This window comes from Camelus dromedarius, chromosome 5 (genome assembly GCF_036321535.1).
Source record: "Camelus dromedarius isolate mCamDro1 chromosome 5, mCamDro1.pat, whole genome shotgun sequence".
NCBI lineage: Eukaryota > Metazoa > Chordata > Mammalia > Artiodactyla > Camelidae > Camelus > Camelus dromedarius.
In genome coordinates, this window is record NC_087440.1 from 10,101,635 (window position 1) to 10,122,609 (window position 20,975).

At 34.1% G+C, this 20,975-nt stretch overlaps 1 protein-coding gene across 6 annotated transcripts in view; it reads right to left on the reverse strand.

Annotated features, from left to right (window-relative positions):
• Positions 1-20,975, reverse strand: part of TCF12 (transcription factor 12) — a 328,851-nt gene that overhangs the window by 155,497 nt on the left and 152,379 nt on the right. For all 6 annotated transcript variants that reach the window (XM_031452681.2, XM_031452683.2, XM_031452679.2 and 3 more), the window contains one exon: positions 15,009-15,111. In XM_031452681.2, coding sequence (XP_031308541.1) covers positions 15,009-15,111 — 103 coding nt within the window. The remainder of the gene's footprint in view (positions 1-15,008; positions 15,112-20,975) is intronic.

The window sequence follows — 20,975 nt, forward strand, 5'->3', positions numbered from 1 at the left end:
TTTCTTCCTCCTCTTTGAGTACAGAGGGAAGAAGCATATCTTTGTTTTCTTCTTATCTCTCACCATATAACCCTCTCCTATTACCTAGCATCCCCCTGCTCTTCTGGTACCCAGGGTGCTCAACTCTTTACTGTAAATCCTGGCAGTGATTTGTCATCCACAGTACATCACACTTCAAAATGACTGAATTCCCTTCTCCCTCAATTAAAACTTGTCTTCCAGGAATTAAACAGTCCAACTTGACTAAGTTTTAGTAACACATTAACATTCTAACAGATTACGCTTATTAACCCTAACCAATCACCTGTAGAATATAAGGCAATGAGACAAAGTTAAAATTTAGGCAAAAATAGACAGACCAGCCTTTTCTAAGAATTTGCTTACAGATCTGCTAAGTCATTTTTACTAGTCTCAGCTTCTCCCAATATAATCCGCATGTCCACCAGGTTCTGAGTACTTTCAAAACAGATTCCATGGCAGTATGAAGGTAAGCACAGCCAGCTACTTATAAGTTACCAATGTCACCAATGTCCCTGCTAATTTCACAATAACTACAAAATCATATTTTGATGTTGAAAATTTAGAAATTGTAGAATTTTTATTTACCTTGATTAGATGCTAACATCTAGAATAGAATACATTTCTATTTTATTTATTTGTTTATATAACTATTCTATAAACATCTGAATGAAATGCATTAAAGTTGATCAATATCAATAGGGACCAAAATACAATTTTCAAGAGCATTTAACCTTTGATGTTCTTTAATTTTTCCAATTAAAGAAAGAGTGAAAATCCATTACTTACCCTCTGAAATAAGTGGATTCCCAAAGAATCTTTATCTTTTAAAACCACAGAAATAGGACAAATCTGAAAGCTGAAAGTATTCCCAGACTAAACCGAAGCTCAGTCAGACGTTTAATTGTTTGAGAATTGTTTTATTTTTACTGTCATGCAATATAAATATAAACAAAGCAAAATGAAGATGCTTCAGGTTAATTTCAATTTTGTTTCCTCTTTGCTTAAAACACCCTCATTTTAGTTTTGAGTTTAATAAGTAACTGCTTTATTCATTCATTTATTCACTATGCACTTACTAGTGCAAGACATAAAGGACAAAAATATAAGACAACTTAAAACTCAACCAAGTATATTATGAAACCAAGAGCACTGTCTACTTGGAAAGAATGGGAAGAATCAATGCTGAGATTTTGCCAAACAAGAACCAGTTTTGAGAGAAATTCATGCATCCTAACAACACTTACCAAAGTTCTTTCCACCCCACCCATATCACCACTATCTCCACATAAAATTGTAATAATTCATGTAAAAATTACAGAAGGTTAAACAGCCTATATCTTTTCCAGTAGCTGATAAGCACCTTGGGGTCACTGCCAACCATAACCATTTTTCCAAATACTAAGCTTCTGACAGGGTAATACATTCAAACGTCAAAGAGCAAAAAAGGTAAGGTAACACTTACGTAATCGTAACTGAGGTAAGAACAAGAAGATTTCTTATAGTTTCACACCACTTGTGATGCTAGTCTATTCTGCCCATGTTTTCAAAGGCAAAAGCATGATCCATTTTCCTGACAATGTGCACTTAAAATGTTTCAAAACAAAATTCTGTAAAATTAAATCTAAATAATCAGATGAAAAAAGTCTTGATTTTTTTGAACCCAGACTGATCATGTTAATTAAATTTTTCCTACTGTGTGCTTTATTGACCCTTAGAATCGTATCTTTCGAGGCAACCCATTAACACTAATCAGATATATATTGTTATGCTAGCATAAGTATGCAGGCTGAGAAAGCTATATCTTTGTAACTTGCTGGATAATTTAGGAGTTATCTTTACTTTTTCCAAATTTCCAAAGTCTGGTTTCCTATGACACTAAATGATCTCCGTATTTTCTCATTAGAAATATGGATCTTGAATTAAAATGTTATTTAATCCATTACATGTAGCTTGATGGCCATTATAGCCTCTCTAATTATGCTCCTTCACGAATTAATGCTTTCTAGATACCTTATATGTGCATTTACTTTGAGTAGGAATTCCTAATGATTGACTGAAAAACAATTTTGATTTATGATAACATGTAAATGATTTAAATGAGTATTTAATAACATCAAATAAATCTCATAACTTTAAACTAACATTTTTAATAAAAAAGTTAGAAAGCCAAGTTAAGCTACTTTGGACAATTTCTAGTCATTTGAAATATACAACAGTATTTAACATTCATCTCAAGAAAAGTAAAACACTGTATTAGACAATAGGTTAAGATTAAATAATCTGAACTAGTTTAACTAGTTAGTACTTAATCTAGGCCAAAGGTTCAAATTAACTAAATATAAGTTAAAACATTTAATGTTAAGAGATACAAAAATTCTAATATCCTTAAAGAAAAGCCTAAGCTAATTACAAAGATTTACAGAATTATTCTTTAAATAGCACAGAATTTAACAGACTGTCCAATTTACAATATTGATAATCATCACCCTTGTACATATTTCTAACTAACTGCTTTATAGGAAATAAGAAATACAGTTTTTAAAAGATCAGCTGTCCCATTCCCTTCCTAAGATAGGATCTTAGTTCTTTTACAAGAGCTGACATCTTAGCCCTTCTAGCTTTCCCCAGCTGACCCCACACACTGAAGCTACAAACACCCAGAGAAAGGAGACCCACTGGGGAAAATTTTACTCTGCTCAGCTTTGCATGCATCAGTGGACTTCACAGTAGATAAATATAACCCACAGCTAGATTAACTGACACAATGAAGCAAAAAGGGAAATTTGAGATTTAGCCACTTCATCTTAAACCTCTTTTTAAGTAAGGGGTGGTTTGTTTTTACTTCAGCTTTCACATATACAAAAAATCTGCCCCCAAGGACTCATCCACACTTCTAATACTAATCATTTTTAAAATATTTCTAAAAGCCTTAAATTAATAATGCACCATAATTTATTATGATTTTTAAAGATCCACAAGTACAGCCTTCGTTTTTCACAAATGACGCAACATTTTTGTCAACAAAGAGGCAAGTTTTTGAAAATTTATTTTTGTCTCTTTCTACATATATTTAAAATAAGACTTCTTTAAAAGCTTAGAAAAAGTTTTGATAAATTACAGAGAATCTTTAAATATCCAAGGGGAAGTTATGAATTAGCCTACTGATGTTTTTCTCAACTCTATTTCCAAGAACCATCCTCAGTTCTCCCCCACGATTACCTCAAGAGACTGAAACTCAGAACTCCCTCTAAGGAGTTGTTTGCCTAAAACACCTAACCCCAGAGATAATCAGAAGAGCCTCACGTGGATTCTCAAACTCTTCCTGCAGAGCCAGCTTCCTATGACCAGTGAAACACTGGAAACTGGGGAAGAGTCTCATAAGTAGCATTAGCATTTTAGAGGAGAGAAGGGAATTTTTCACATCTAATAGAGATTATAAATGGCAGTCAATTTAAACCTCAAAACTTATTTCTCACTCAAGTAAAACTGAGGACAGGCCCAGTCAAAATCTGTTGTTGCACTGTTCTACTTTGTGCCTTGGGGAAAGAACGGTGACAAAGATCAGCTCTCGGTGATGTTTATCACTAAAAAAATTAACTTTAGGACATTCTATATTTTTCTTTGACATGCTTACTATCTACCTCTGACCCCAACCTCTTGCTAATATTTTTCCATGTAAATACTCAATTCTGAAGTACAGATTATCTTGCTTTTTAAATGTTTCCAAGTTGTTGATGTACTTAAGAACACATATAAGGATTCTGGACTTTGATGTTTCCCACTCCAAAGGTACAACAGTGCTGTGCACACAAAGAGAAGGACAAGTGTTGACAGAGTCTTCTTCTTACTTGCTAGTATTACCTATTACAATTGTAGTTTCCTAAAAATAAAAGTTAAAGAGACATTCCTGCCTTAGAAATACATGGATTTTCAGTGATTTAATAGGCCACAAGGGCGACTAGTTTGGTCTAAATTTCCATTATAAATGTTTCTAGAGAAATAATCTCTGCACATCCCTGAGCCTTTCTCTTCCCTTCTGTATTTCCTAACCAACTCTCCTATAATTCCTATATTCTCCTATATTTCCTTCAGTTAATTTCTTTACGTATTCAGTCATCTATTTGTATACATACTTTTTAATTAAACTTTTCATTTCAGGTAATTGTAGATTTATATGCAGATACAAGAAATAATGGAGAGATCCTCTGTGCCCTTTACATAATTTCCTCCATCTTGTAATATCACAGGGATATTGACATTGCTACAGTCTACCAATCTTATTCATATTTCCTCAGTTGTTTTAAAATTTGTATGCACACACGTGTGTGGTTGGTTCTATACAATTTTATCACATGTGTAGGTTCATGTGTCCACCACCACAATCACAACACCAAACAGTTCCATCAGCACAAGGATCCCTTCTGTTGTCCTTTTATAACCACGTCCACCTGTCTCCTTAACCACTAGCAACGAACAATTTGTTCTCAATAATATAATTTTGCCATTTCAAGAATACTAATATAGACAGAACCATACATTATGTAATCTTGTGAGAGTGGCTTTTTTCCCTCAGCCTAATTCACTCATGATCAGTCTAAACTGGTGCATTGATTAATAGTTCATTTCTTTTCACTTCTGAATAGGATTTCATGTTATGAGTGTACCACAGTTTGTTTAACCATTTACCCAGTGAGGGCCATTTGGATAGTTTCCAGTTTTAGCTAATATGAATAAAAGTGTTGTAAGCATTCATGTTTAAGTTTTTGTAGGAAAGTAAGTTTTCATTTCTCTGGGATACATAGTTATGTAATGAACTGCCAAGATATCTTCCAGAATGGCTGTACCATTTTACATTCCCAGCATACATTTTCCTTTACATCCTTAGGTTAAATTTACTGGTGGAGCTACATAGAGACACAATGTACTTTTTAAAATGAGTATATAAATTTATCTTCATAGGTATGTTTGGGGCACTGTTTTCCTTCTAATAGACATACCAAGGTAAATTGGAAAGTTAAAGCACATTTTATAAACTAAAGAGTTGGGAAGTTCAGATGACCTGCAATGTCCTAAAACTGTTCACTGCAGTAAAGCTGATCAAAGGAATCAGGGACATTCTTTTTAAAAAGATGTAAGTGGATATAGAGGATACACATAACAACACACAAATTGTAAGTGCATATATACGTATACCCCTCCAGTATCTCTAGGGAAAAGTAAGTTACAAGCAGACACCTATTCCTAATGCCAGTACTTTCTTTGTAAAACACCTAAATACTTACAATTTTTTAAAGAAGGCATCTGATTGAAATCTTACTGTAAAATGAATTAAAACAAAAGCTTATATTTAATGTTCTCCTATCTTGTCTAAACACAAGCACATGCACACACACAAGAGTAAAAACATTCTGCATTTAATGTTGTCAGTAAATGACTGCATAATTCAATTTCCCTGAAACCATTAGCCTGTATAAAAGGAAAATAAAAAGTGGATGAGAATTCTTTGGTGTGAGCATATTTCATTTTATGAAAACCTGAGAAAGAAAACATTTATAAAAATTATCACATAACAAATATAGCACTATGTTTTCTTAAATCTTTCATGTAAAAGAGAGCCTTAACTGTGAAGATGAATAGTATATCAAATTTGAAATTTTCTCAACCACACAACATTAAGCACTGCACATGAAAAAATTTATATATATTCTATAAAGTGCAACAAAAATCCATAACTTACATTTATCTTACAAAAACTGTTCAGACCTAAGCCTAGAGAATGCAGTATTTTTACAGCACACACTCTTTGGGAGATTCCCAAGCTAGGAGCGCAGACTCTCACTAAAGCAACAGCACTTTTCAGATGATCGTGCCATTCTCACATTATCCCCTCATCACAGATTCTCTCTCTAGACTCTTCTCCAAGGCGAGTCCCTGAAGATCTCTCTCTCTGTAGAACAGCCCCACTGCCACAAATCCACCAAGCTGCTTAGTTTTCACTTTTTCCTCTCCTCATGTGGTAGGCTCAATTCACTACAGCTACAATTTTATATTACTATTTTGAGAAGCAGTTTTTTTTTTAAACTTCAGATTACAGAAACCTAAGGGAGTAATAGAACTTCAGATAAAGGAAACCTGACATTTGCCTAAAAACCCAACTATTAATATCACATTTGACGACAAAACAGCAGGAAAACAACTCACCTAATAAGTAACTTACCATTCTGTACAGAGGCAATGAAGCCCTGGAAATTTTAGAAATAATTCACCACCACCACAAACACCAATCACCATGTCTGGATATTAAAAAAAAACAAAAACACAAAACAACCCTGGTATGTTCCACAGAATTTCACATATATGACTTATTACCTCTTCAAAAAACTCAGAGTGTTGCTGTTTAAAGTATTTTTGTTAAATTATCTAGAACAAGATTGGCAAACTACAGCCTGTAGAGCTAATCCAGGCCACCAACTGTTATTTTTATAGCCCATGAGCTAAGAATAGTTTTTCACATTTTTAAATGGTTATATAAGTACCTACATAATATCACTAATTTTGCCTTCTGGGCTGCAACTCTAAACTATTTGCTAGCTGACTTTTTGCAAAAAAGTTTGCTGATCCCTGATCTCGGGGATCAGTGTAGAAAAATATGTAATAGAAATTGTAAAATTTATGACTATAAATAAACTAATTGATTTAATTTGCTGTAAAATGGCTTTGAACTCTACTCCCATTTAATTGTGACTCCCTAGAAATTTCATACAATCTGAGGTGTCTGACAACCCTCCAGAGGTATTCTCAAAGTGAAAAACAAGTATGTAATTTAAGACTGACTGTTACATACTTCACCACACTACACCATGCATATGCCAATAGCTACAAAATATTTTTCAAGAGGACAGTATTACAAAAAAGTACAGCCACATACATATCAGAAAGCCCTAAAATACAGTGAGAACGGCAAATTCTACTGTTCTTAAAAATCTAAAATCCCAAATAACAGCAACAAAAACCCAACCTGGGGATCATGGAAAATGTGAACTATGAAAACCAAAGAATGAATCTTCTAAGAAAAAAAGAAAGAAACTGAGATATGAAGGCAATTACAAAAATGGTGGATTGACACTCAAGCAACACTCTTGACGGGCTTCACTTGAAATGCGAGGTTTACTAAGTAACAGAGCACAGTACAAAACCTACACAACAACAGGATAAATACCATGTGAATACCTTCAAACAAAAACACTCTACAGTTTAAACCAAAGCAATACAGGATATGCTTTCAAATTAAAAAAAAATTCACTTTTATTTGGTGGCTAATTGAAACTTGCATAGTAAATCAACTACACTTCAATAAAAATAAATTTAAAAAATTTGCATAAAACACTGTGACCACTAACCAAGTTAGTACTAACTCTTCACTTTGAAAACAGTTCCAGAGTTTACAAGGTATGAGGAGTACCAACTGTGTCTCTCCCTACTTCCATCTTTATGACAAGTACACAATTTTCAGCATTCCCAATTGAGAATCACTGAGCTAGATGACTTTCAGCTAAGATGCATTCCAGCTCAAATATTCTATGAGAATTTTAGTTAATACTTAAATAGCTTTTTTAAAAAATAGCATTTATTTTTAACAAAATACTCAAAACACCTATAGTAAATAATAAAGACATTATTATAACCAGAAGTAGTGAATCTGAAATACTACCACATGGGAGGTATGGTCTCATAATGCTGCTCTAGGACTTTTCCTAACCAAAACAGTGCCCCAAATTTTCAACTGTGTGGTTCTGAGATTATACACATCAAGGAAAACTGTCAGGCTTATGAAAGTTCCTTAATGAAAAAAATCATTCCCTTGTTGTCTAATAACCAAGTAGCACAGCCCCTGTCATTTACCCCACTACAAGCTGGAAACAGAAAATCTTCACTTGGTGAGAATCAGACACAAGCAATGGGAAGATTCAAGGAAGAACCATTTGTCAGATCTATGCCACTGACCCACTACGAAGATCAGTGATTACTATTGACCAGAGAGCATTCAGATGAGTGACAAGGGGCAAATGGATTGGGTAAACAAATAAAAATAAAGGTGACCCTCCTTATATGAATCTCTGGAGATACCAGTTTGCAAGGTTGCAGAGTTAAGCCAATGTTGTGCTCTGATGAAAACATTCACTAATGACCAGATAACTTAGGAAAAAAAAAAAAAAAACAGTTAAATATTACAGACAGTGTGTCTATATCAGGCTTGAGTCAATGGCACTGTCGGTCAATCTTTGCTGAATAACCCGTAATACAAAGTAAATACAAAAGAAATTCAGTGAAAGTTGAACATCCTGCAAGAGACTAAAAATTCCACAAAGTCCTTGAAAGTGATTTTAAAGAATCATTTAACCAAACACAAAAGCCACTGATATATTAGAACCTAACAATTAGAGTGGTTAATAACTGAAGAGAAAACCAACAAAGTTCAAATATGAAGACATTTCTATATTGCCATACAATTTTCTGAAGAAAAAAAAAATACCAAAAAACTTAATTCTTTGTTCACTTAAGATCTAGTGGATAATATAAACTGTTTGTTTTGTTAATATTACTTTCTAATTTTAGCTTTAATTTTCAAGATCAAATCCCAATCAAACATTTTTCCCCTCTCTGTCTTCTGAAAACTTGGCATCTCTCTTAAGCAATTCTAACTAATTCTCTTAAATCCCTCCAGGACTAATTACTCTTAGGCAAAAAGGGAGTCTATATAGGAGTACCCCTGAACCTCTGGAATCTCTTTCAAAGTGAGGTGTTCTACTAGTTTGGTCTCTCCCAGACTGGGTAGAAAAGAAACTTTTAGCTCATCTCTGGCTTACAGGAATGGCTTCGAAAAGAATGGCTATCAAGTCATTTTAACTATGAAAAGAAGCTGCTTTTCAGTCTAAGGTGGCAGTGAGGGGCTTAGAAGGAAATGTTGCTGCCAGGAATGGAGCATCACAAGTAAAATGCATATATGCATTGAAAGAAAACATTCCAAACCACTAAGGAATAAGGTAACCTGTAATATGGGAGCCAGAAAGGACAATGTACAACAAATTGGAAAGACTGGATTGAAGGACTTAGAAGCAGATAACAGGAGACAGGAACACTGCACCCCTACCCTTTCTCACTTCTCAAATCTCCTCTCTGCCCAATTTGCCTCTCCAGTTTTATATCATTCTCTCAACAAACACTTTAAAGGAGAAAGAGCGGGATCAGATGACAGTAATTGAACCGTTGGATCCACCATGACTAAAGTCAATCTACTCCCAGCCATTTGGGATATGTAAGGCAAAATTCCACTTTTTCTTGTATATAGTTTAAGTTAATTTCTGTCACTTACAAGAGAAAGAATCCTGACTAATAACAGTTGATTAAATGCCATTCCACAATAAAACTTTTCCTGATCATTTCTGGCTGTGCCTTATCTTAATCTTTTCTGAATTTCTGTAAGAATTTCTTTGTATTACTCACATTATATCAGTATAATACTTATAGAAATTACTTCCCCTATCACACTAATCAAACCTATAAAAATAGACCAAATCTCACTCACTTTTGTATTCTGCCAAAGAGTGTTTTCATACAGTTAGGGCAGAATAAAGGGATGGATGGGTACATGAAGGAGAAAGAAAAAGGCAGTCAATAATTCAGACTGGTTAATGAGAGTTTAGGCAGTAGCAAGAGGAAGAAAAAGATATAAAAGATGTAATGTAGAAAAAGGAGCAAATGGACAAATGGCTGAACAGGAGAGGAAAAAAGAAAAAAGTAGCGTAGTAGATGGGGGCTATGAGCCAAGTTAGAATCAAGAGGGTTGGGTTCATGTTTCCTAATTAGCTACTCATTACATTTTTCTTGGTTTTGGTTTCTTCAATGGTAACTAGGTTCATTCACTCAAATTTTCCCCAGTCTCAACATTCTGTGTTTGTAAGCATCCAAGTATTAGAGAATGCAGATCAGTGAGTAATAACTGATATCCTTTCCTGAGACTTGGGGTTAATAAAACACTACAGAAAGTATAAAGCCCTTATCCTTATAAAATACTGTCAAACCAGATACTAAGCCATACTGTTTCCCCTCAGGACAATTATAATCCTTTTAATTACCTTATCCATCGAAGGAATTTCTATACATAAAAGTTAGAGATCTGAGGGCAGAGTTCTATTATGCTATGATATTCTGAAAATGGTGATGCTACATATTTTTTTAAACTCCAGGAGACTTCTGGATTAATCATAAATTATAGTGCAGGCAGAATCAAGTATACAAAAGAGTTTTCTTTGACATTTGATTGTCTGAAATACTGAATACACAGGAAAAGTGTACCCGGGTCTAAAATCCCAGATAAGCTCACAGAAACCTATTTAATCCGCAACAAAATGAAAATAAAATGTAGTAGCTGCTAACAGAGGGTCCCTTTAAACTCTTAGGTAGGGAAGGGTAGGGCTGAGCAAATACACTCCAACAGCAATGGAAGGATAGGTGGTTTGTTTTTAAGTCAAATAATTATAAAACAGGTTTAACAAAAATTTACTCCAACAAATGGGTCCAATCTGTTAAATTAGCTAAGATACCTAAAATGAGTTATAAAAATACATGCAGCAATATTATTTACCTTGCGCTATTTTACATTTCAAAGAACTTTCATGTATTATCTTTTATTTTTCCCTTAACATAACCTACAAGTATACCTCAGTATGTGCTCCATGGAATAGCAGTTCCCCAGAGGCTAATGATACCTTTTTACAAAACAGCTTCTGTATCTGGGATGTGATGGGCTGAATAAAATTAAATAAGCTTCCCTCTCTTTTCTTTCAGAGTCTTTAATATCCCGAAGTACAATTTGAATCTCTAGGAGGAGGCACGTGATATACAATGCTTTCCAAAGTTATGTCACTGGGGAACTTTTTTTCCATCTCTCAAGACCGGTGTCTCCATACTTACAGTTTAGGAAAATGATGAGCTACCAAAAACCTGAAGGCATTATATAGAAAGAATAAGTACCTTATATGCCTAAAGCGCCTAATGGAAAGAACACATGACTGGAAGTCAGAAGACATAGTTTCTACATTCAGTTTTGCCACTGACTGACTCTGTGACCTCATGAAAAAACACAATTTTCTTGTGCCTTAGTTTTATCATTTGCAAAATAGCAATTATAATTCTAGTTGCAGCCTTTTCCAGGGTTGAATACAAGATATTAGATACATGAGATTATACAATTATAAAATTCCAGAGCTGCAGAAGGCCTGAGACTACCCAGCAGTATCCTCTCTGAAAGGTAAAGATTATTTCCAGAATCTGCATTAAAACACAGATCTCTTAACTCTCAGCCCTGTATTTTTTCCTGTGCCAGCACACATTGCTTTCACTTTTTAACAGATAAAATTTTAACAAAACATCTCTAAACACAAAATAGGTCTCAGGAACACAGCTGAAGATCTCAGAAATTAGGAAAATTGAAGGTAATATCTCACCTTAAGTTTCCCATTGACAACACATGCACACACAGCCTACAATAAGTAAAACTTTGAGAGACATGGAGGGGTAGAAAGATAAGAGTAGTTTATTCCACAGTAACTTAGGAATCGAAGGTAAGGTAGGCAATTCTAGGAAATGATTTGCTTTTATGTCCAATTAATAAATTGGTCCTACTAGCACCAAAAATACATCTAATCAACAAAAGATAAATAAAAGCAAATATTACTGAAATTAATGAAGGGACTAAGGGTGGAGAAATGGATGAAAGCTGGACGAGGCTAGAAGTATATAGATTATTTGATGATACTACTGCAATTCACTACTGTCAAAGCTTTGAAGTTTTACTATTATCAAGAACAGAACTGTTTGATGCTAATTACTTAATGACATGCCAAAAAGATGTACTTATTTCACTCGAAACATAAGAAAAGCCCCTTTTTCCATACTGACAAATCAACGGGGTAATTCTGGAATTCATTAAAAAGAACACTAACTGATCCAACATAATAGCTTTATTTCCTGTGTGAAACACTTCAAAATATCTAAATGAATATAGAAATAAATGTTTATGTGGCAAATTGTTCATTATTGAATCATTATCAACCCTTGTTAGACAAAATCTCTCATTTTTGCAATGTGCAAAATCATTAAAGTGCTTGAGAGCTCCATCATGAAAGACAGTGGCACTATACAATCCACTATTTCTTCAGGCAAATGTGCTCATGGCTGAACATAATACGAAAAATAACAACATTCCCTAGATACACAATTTCACCCCTCCTTAAATGATGTTTTTATATGCTGACAGCAGTGATGAAATACGCCACTGCTTTCCAGTTAGCTTTAACTGTTTCTGTGCACTTATCATTCACAGCATCATTCTGAAGTGTTCACCTATTATGATATTAGGTATCAGCAGTCCCAAATGCTTCTAACACTGCCATGCACATCTCAGTTGTGCTTTAACAATGCATGTTTTACCCTGAAACTCCCCTAAATTATCAAATGGCTAAAAAAGTGAATTATCCACTATAATTCCACTCAGTGCTATAAACCCACATTTCTGGGTATCTAACAGTTCAATTACTTCAACTCACATCAAGTGGGATTGCCTGTTGCTGTACAGAGCTGCTCTACAATTAAGAGACATTCATTTCTAAAAGCAAGCTATTGTAATGCAGATTGCTTAGATCCAATTGTTAGATACCTCATTTGATCATTTTTACCAACAATAAAGGGAAGGAAGTGTTGTAAATCAGATATTGCCAATGACCAGTGAAATCCTTTTCAACATATCTGCCTAATCTTTTCAGGGTCATTTCTCCCTTTCTAATAAGTAAATTAACATTTTTAAGATTAGGCAGTTAAAACTTACAATGATAATGTACAGCTGCACTTGATTAACTGTACAATGCTGTTCAGATGAATGCAGATTTTTTTCATTTGTATTGCAAAGGGATCAATCTGTTTATGAGTTTTTTTTTATTTCAAGACTTATTTTAGATACTGATTTTATACACAAAGTATGGATGACAAATGAAAGTATTCTAATAATTATCTGTAAACTGAAAAAACATAACAAGCATAAAGCTCATAATTACTCCGACTAAGAAAATGTTACTTCAAACTAAATTACAGAAATATTTTTAGTCAACAGCTGCTCAGAGCAAGTAACTGATATGCATACTTCTTAGAATTCATTTATTTCCCACACTTAGCCCACAATTTTAAGTTACCTTGGCTGAAAGCTGCACTAATGCTGCAACTGTACTGAACTTAAGAGTCATCTCTGCAAGTTAAGAATAAAAGGTAAGAACATAAATATAAAAAGAGCAATTTCTGATTTTTCACAATTCAGAGTTATAGCCTCAATTAAGAAAGCTTAGTTCAATCTGAAATTACAAAAACATTGGCTATAGTATGCTCTACCACATTTACTGTAAATTAAATGCTACTTGGGGAAAAGTTATACTATAAGAGGAAATTATTTGGAGTGTCACATCTACTTTAACTTGATGGTAAGCTCAATAGAAAATTAAAGAGATAAATGAGAAAATTTTCCCTGGCCAAATGCAAAAATAATTATTTTGTTCTAAATTTAATTCCGATTTTTACCTGGAAATGATAGTATGTTTAATATCAGGATTTTCATTTGGATTAATGTTGAAATGTAGTGTCATTTTGAACACAAATTTTATCACTGATTACATTTTTTACTTTTGTGTCATACTTAATGATTCTTGCTTTCAAGTGGTAACTGCCTTAAGCAAAATCCACACCAGAATATCAGAATCTGTCTCCTCAATATTTTACAGAAGATAAGGAAAATAAACAAAAGACTGTGCAAAGCAAAACCATTTATAAAGAAATTGCAGACCACCAGGATTTTGGATTTGGGTAATCCACTTAGATTAGCATGGCTGTGTCTTAAAAGAACAATTCTGAGATCACAATATAGGTCACGTCCTTAAGAAATAGAGTAAGTAATGAAATCAATGTCAATTACACAAACCTTCCATATTAACATGACGCCACGGACAACCAGTAAGGAAGATTAAACAAAGCTTTTGTAATGTGCTCAGCCCCAGCATAAGCAAGAAAGAAAAATAATGTCATAAAACAGAGATTTTTTGGAATCAGGTTCCGCAAAAAGGTAAAACTAATGCTTAAATAGAAGAGTGGCATCCATACTGGGTAGAAAAAATTTTTTGAGCTTATCATTTCAGACTGAATGGCTATAAACGTTGACATAAGAAAGAGAGAGGGGAGGGAGAGAGGGTTGGAGGGAGGGTTGTTTTGCAGGCAGTAGGGGGAGATACAGAAAATGGCTAACCTTAAAGTTTTTGCCAAAATATAATAATCAGGTTTAGGTGGTGGGTAATATCCTTCAAAGTACAACCTTACTACTGCAGAAGAAAAATTTTAAAATCCCCAATATGAACCCAAGTGCTTAAAACAAATTCTGCAACCTCTAAATATACTATTAAGTTTTGATCAAATAGTGTCAAAAGAAAAACTGCCCAACATTGCTGTAAAATCTGAGTAGAATCTAAATCTAAAATCACTGCTCTATCATATTTCTAATTACTACGTATATACAACTGTTAAGACAATTAGTAAATCACAAATGTCTCTGAAATGCTTCTTCGTCCAGAAAAAAATAAAACATATGATGCTTGATGTCACAAAGACATGGCAAAAAAAAAACCCCCAAAAAACAAAGACTCTGCCAAAATTGACAGTTAAAACGATGCTGCTTCCTTATTCAATACCAATAACAATAACGCCCTAAGATAAGGATCCACATTTCTCAGTGAATGCTCCTCAAACTGAGCTGAACAAAGAAAGCCCAGATGCCCCAGAAACTCAGGAACTTTCTTCTACATACTTATGTGTCCTTCCTGGACAAGGGGATAAAAAATGTCTCTGACCAAAGAGGCTTTGTGAAGACTGCTTACAGAGAATTACCAACTTACCCATCAGATTTGAGTTCATGAAAGGTGTTGGGGACAAGCCTTCGTGGGCCCCTAATCGACTGTCATTCAAGTGATCACTGTAATGAGGGCTGTCTGTAAAACCCTAGAGAAAAAAAAAAAAGACCAGAGTATTAGAGAGATTATTTGGCAGTCCTGCTAATTGAGCATAATGACACTCATCTAATTAATACACAGACTTACAAATGGTCATTCCTAACCAAGTTTCTGTTTCATTACTTAAAAAACTAAATAGAAGTGCTGCTTTTATTCCTTTTAAGATTTAAAGTCAAAAAGTTTAATTCAATGATTTTAAAGAAAACTAGCCCTATGATCTCTTTATACCCAAAAGGTGAGTTCTATAGATGATATTTTTTTAAAAAAGGATATACTAAGAAAATATATTTCTGAGTTATAATAAACTAGGAAAATGTTTATCTCTATCCTCCTTTCTCTGCCTCCATACTCCACTAATAAAGGGTTGGGCGATTACAAGTTTTACTTAAAATATTAAAAATAATTCAAAATCAATATACTGAAATAAATCCTTTCCTAAATGGCAAACAAAAATTTAGCAAAAGAAGATCTGCTTATATTCCTTTTAATACTAGTATAACAAAATATACTCCTACAGAAACTGAGCCATGTAAAAGGAAAGCACTTTATTAAAAAGTTACTTTGAATTCTTAAGAATCTGAAATGTGAAACTGCAGACACCATGAAAACAATAAATATGTTATTATTTCACAATAGGTGTTATTAAATTTTCCCTTATAACCTAAAGATGTTTTTTAAAAGCAATGGAGGAAAAAAAATGATACCAAAGTTTATAAATAAGTGTTATATAAAAGCTTCTGTGGATTAAAAAGTGTTCTGTTACACATACCATGTATAACATCACCTCACAAAATCGTATAATTTCTAAACAAGGCTTTGAACCCTAGTTAATTAAAACTGCAAGTGGTCCCTACACGATTGCCAACTTAGAATGATTTTAGTAAAGATGAAAAAATCTTACAAGAGGCCCAAACAAGAGAGAAAACTGCCCAGGCTCATAGAAACCACCAAGAATCCCCTGGGACTATAAAATCATCAATCACTGAACATTTATCATTAGCTAGACTGCAGACTAACATTCAAGAAGACATTAATGGGGCTGAAATGGGCCGCACTATCTTTGCAGGCATGCTGTTAGTTCAACCAAAGGGCTAGGAACTGGGGGCTAAATAACTGTCAAATCATTACAATTGCTTATGGATGTATGTCACAACTCCTTCTGCTGTTCTGTTTTAAAACTAATCTTCTGGGAGTTCTCACTCCCAAATGAATCTTTGTTTTATTTTCATCTACTTTAGAATCACCGATACACATGTGACAGACATTTAAGAAGAATCCTGGTGACATTTACAACTTGGTTATGACCACAAGGGTGGCCTCTGGCAAATACAACCATGGTCCTGTATGTCATAGCCACATGTAGCAGAAGGTATATACAAAGGAGAATGGCTCCTAGCTAAGGTCATTCCTTGGAGTTTACTTTTGTTGCTTAAAACTTAACACTCCTGAAGTGACATACTGCTCTCTCATTCATCTGGGTGTTTCTCTCTGCCACTCCCTTCCACAGCCATTCGTAGGCATAGAGTCAAAACAAGGCATTGAAATCAACAAAAAACTCACTGAACTATTGTTTGTCATTATTAAACAATGATATTACTCTACAAAGATACCAACAGAAACGCATTTGTAGGTCAGCCACGTTGTTCACACTTCATTTGAATGTTAAAGGATAAGACAAGGTTCATTTTGCATGTTCTCAGTTCTCTTCATCCTTGAAGTACAATAAAAAGAACTTTCCCCCTTCTTGACTATAAAAATAAAAACACTGAAGCCTTTTAAAACTATTTCCTAAAGCACAAGTATATAAATAAAGTTAAGTTTTAGAGTATCATCAAATGATTATACACACATAATATATTAACTTCATAGATCACGGATATTAGAATTTAGCACAGAGAAGACCTATCTCTAAGCTCCCATTAATATGTGCTCAGAGGACACATTATTTTCCTATCACCATGTACAAACAATAGCAAGTACTGTCCCTTCTCCATGTGCACCCACATATTGTAAAGCACAGTGTATTTCCCAGTTCACTCATAAAATCTGGGATTGTCATACTGTACGAGAGAGGAATCTATAAACCTGTGTCATCACATACGAGCAAGATTTGAATATGGACCCTAAATATCTACTTACTCATAAATTATATGCATACACTACTAACCAGTATGTCAAACTTCAGCAAACTGTAATTTTGCTCATGTAAGATAAAAATTAAATAGAAATTTGAATATTTTACCTGCACCTCAAAGGTTCATCTTAGCGCATACAATTTTTTTGAAAAGCCACAGTCTAAAAGATAAGAAAGGGAACTTCTTCATCCATGCAAACTGATGCTGGAGAATGGAACAACGAAACCAGGCTTCAAATGTTTCTCATAGTTTTAGATCTAATGTACACAAAAACCTCACCTAAAAACTGGGACTGGCTACTGTTTGAGGTTATATATATATATATTTTATATATATATATATAAAACTTGTGGTGAACCAAGATGAATAGTTACAAAATAATTTACAAACATTTAAATAAGATCAGTTCTAGAAAAATACAGTTATTTGTCAGTCAGCAATGTTAATTGTGTCAACTAGCTGGATAACACCTAGAATACTGCTTTGCAAAGTTCAGTGTTCATATCAGTTGGCTAGAGACCTTGGTAAAAGACAGATTAAGAAGCATAAGGTCTTGAGTAGGGCCTGAGAGTCTGCATTTCAAACAACCAGGGGACGATGCTGCCACTGGTCCACACGCCATACTTCTAATAACGAGAACTTAGACAATCTGGAAGCAAAGATCCTTTTTATATATAGAAAGAAAAACCTCAAGTCTACAAAAGTGATAGGCAGGTTTCTCCCCCTCCTTCCACCCCAGCCAGAACTACATTAAGACATCAGAAGTAGAAGTTTCCGGGTAAGTATAAATTAGAGAGAAACACCGCAGTTAACAAAAAATATAAAGCAATTAGAACAACAAAATATTTTTCTGTATGCAGGTATCTAGTTTTAAGAAGATAGATGTCAAATAGAGTTTTAATGAAAGAAATGAGTTAGATGACCCAGAGTTTAAATAGCAGATCCTTTAAGTACCACATATAGTTGAGCAATGAACACGGATGCCTGTAAGTAGAAAAGGCAAACAGAAAGAATACCATAACATAATGCAGTACGGAGCTGGCAGAATAGCAGGGAAGGAAGCAGAATAATGCAGTGACTAGCCAGAGTATCGAAGGGCTAGAGCAGAAGGTAACTGCCTTTGAGAGAGGCATTGGGGAAACAAGAAAGAAACAAAACCCAAACAACCATGTTAAAATGGAGCCCAAGCAGATCAGTCACTGGTACTGAAAAACGAATGCTATTTCAATTTTGGAATATAAAGAAAGTAAACCAATGAGATCATTAAATAAAGAACTATCATAGTGCATATTTTAAAATGATAGAGCATTACTGTGCTAATAAAAGGGGTCAAACCTGACACCCTGGAGCTCCTAATTAAGATTCTTAATTCTGTAAAATGGTTTCACCACGAAAATAACCACTAATAAAAGTAAGATTTTCCTCCATGAGAGATGATAAACACTACATTATGAAGGACAGAGCAATGCTGTCAGATTCATCTATCATAGTAGCTTAGCAGCTTTTTAGCCAAAGTATGCTACTGACCACAAAGAGATTTCCAAATACACTCTAAAAATTACTGTTCCTGCCTTATGATAAAAGTGGAAAGCACTCAAAAGATTAATCACTGAAAAAATCGGTTGATACATAGAGATGATAAAAGCTGTTCAATTCTATACTTAAAATCTAAATAATTTAATTTGCAAATCTTAAACAGTCCCATCTATGAATACGTAACACTTCATAAAAGCTTTGATATTATGAAACCGGCTCTATACAATGTATTTTGTACTTTTCTCTATGGTCATTTCATAGTAGAGTTTAGAAACCTTAATCCCTGCTACAGTATAAGACTCTAAGTAATCAATCAAAGCTGCTACCAAATATTTTTAAGCTAATTTAAACTGCACATAATCAATCAAATCTTTTGTTCTATCAAAACCAAAACAAAACAAAAGCACCTAGTATTATTTACATAAGAGTGCTCTCCTCTTGTTTGTCTCCTCAAAAATACAAGAATTTTTTCATCGGTTAATTTTTTTAAATAGCTCTTTTTAAAAATTAATTTTGCCCAACCAATAAATATGGTATAATCACCTGAGAACCCTCTGTAGGTGAGAACAGACATGTTTTTCCTAACCTATATTGCTATTTCTTTGTTTGAAAGCAACTGTTTGATCCTATTTTAAAATATTCTTTCCAATTCTTTTCAATAGTTAAAAAGCAATGGGGAAAAAGAGTCTTGCAATAGATTCACTTTCTCAGAAAAGCCTTCCCTGGCCCTAACCAAATATGAGTAAACTCATTTTGAGCTTCCCTAGCAGCATCATATCACTGCTCACACTTACTGGAATCATCTTCTTAGTTATCCATTTAAATTATACCAGAATTATCTGTTATAAAAGTACAGTACAGTGTAGTGGATAGATGCAGAATTTCTGGAGCCAGACTGGCAGACCTGAATTCCATCTTTGTCATACACTAGCTGTGTGACTTGGGGCAAAGTAGTATTTCTTGCTTCAGTTTTCATACCTGTACAATACAGACAGTAATAATAATACTATATTCACCTCACAGCTTGTTGTAAAGGTTAAATGAGTTATATGTAGCACTGGAAAAGTACCTGGCACATAGTAAGTGCACAATAAACACTAGTTGTTGTTATTATCACCTCAGAGTGTGTTACGCCTTACAAATTCTGAGAAGGCGCACACCATGTCTCTTTTTCACAATTACATCCTCAGAACGATGGCTGGCACAAACATAGCAGGTGCTCAGTAAATGACAAATGGATGGGAGGTTTCAGCTACTAATCTTGAAAATGCTACAGGGCATCAGATATTATAAAGGTTCAATCATAGAACACCCAATAACTAACTAGCAGAAAGAAAGTTGGTAAGGCACTAGCTTATCTAACTGGACTAAACAAGTAATCACAGATTTCTGGTATTCAAAGAGCCACAAGATTTCACACCAAGTACTGAAATCCTATAGCTCCTAAGTGGTCAAAGCTAACAGAATCAGCCAAAAGCCAAAAGATATCAGAAAGCTCTGAATGAGGACTGGTATAAATGAGCAGTCATACCTCAAAGAGAAGTAAAATGGAAATTAAAGTAAGCAGAAATAACAAAGTTTAAAGAGAAAAAAGTGTCCTTATTGTATTTCTTTATTTACCCTTAGGATAAATTAGCAAAATAAATGTCCAGATTATACTTTTTAAACAAATCCTTGAAAGTATCTGTCTCAGTTAAATATACTTATGAAAAAGACAAGTGAGTTGATTTGATCACAATGGGTTGTTACCTGAAAGCAGGGACTGTGTCTTATTTCACTCGTTACCCTAGCACTAGTGACAAGCACATTAATGGGCACACTGTATGTGACTAACAAAATTTGCTAATTTAATGAATGAGTGAAAATTGAACAATGCTCCCTATTAATGAATTAGGTCTGTGTCTGAAAAAGCTACTTGATATTCAATATGTTATAGTTTCTGTTATCCTTAAATAGGTCAGGTGCTAATATATAATAAATTTTCTTGATAGAGAAATGTATTTTGTCATCTAGATCCACAAGTTCTTAAAGGGCAACGATGTTTTATTTCTCTTAATCAGTTCAAAAGAGACCAGCACAGAACTTTCTATACATGTAAGTGCTTAAGTTTTTTCTGAGAGGATAAATAACCTCTTCAGGTAACTCTTTACTTATGAATGCTAAGTCGTAGTTTTGCAGAATT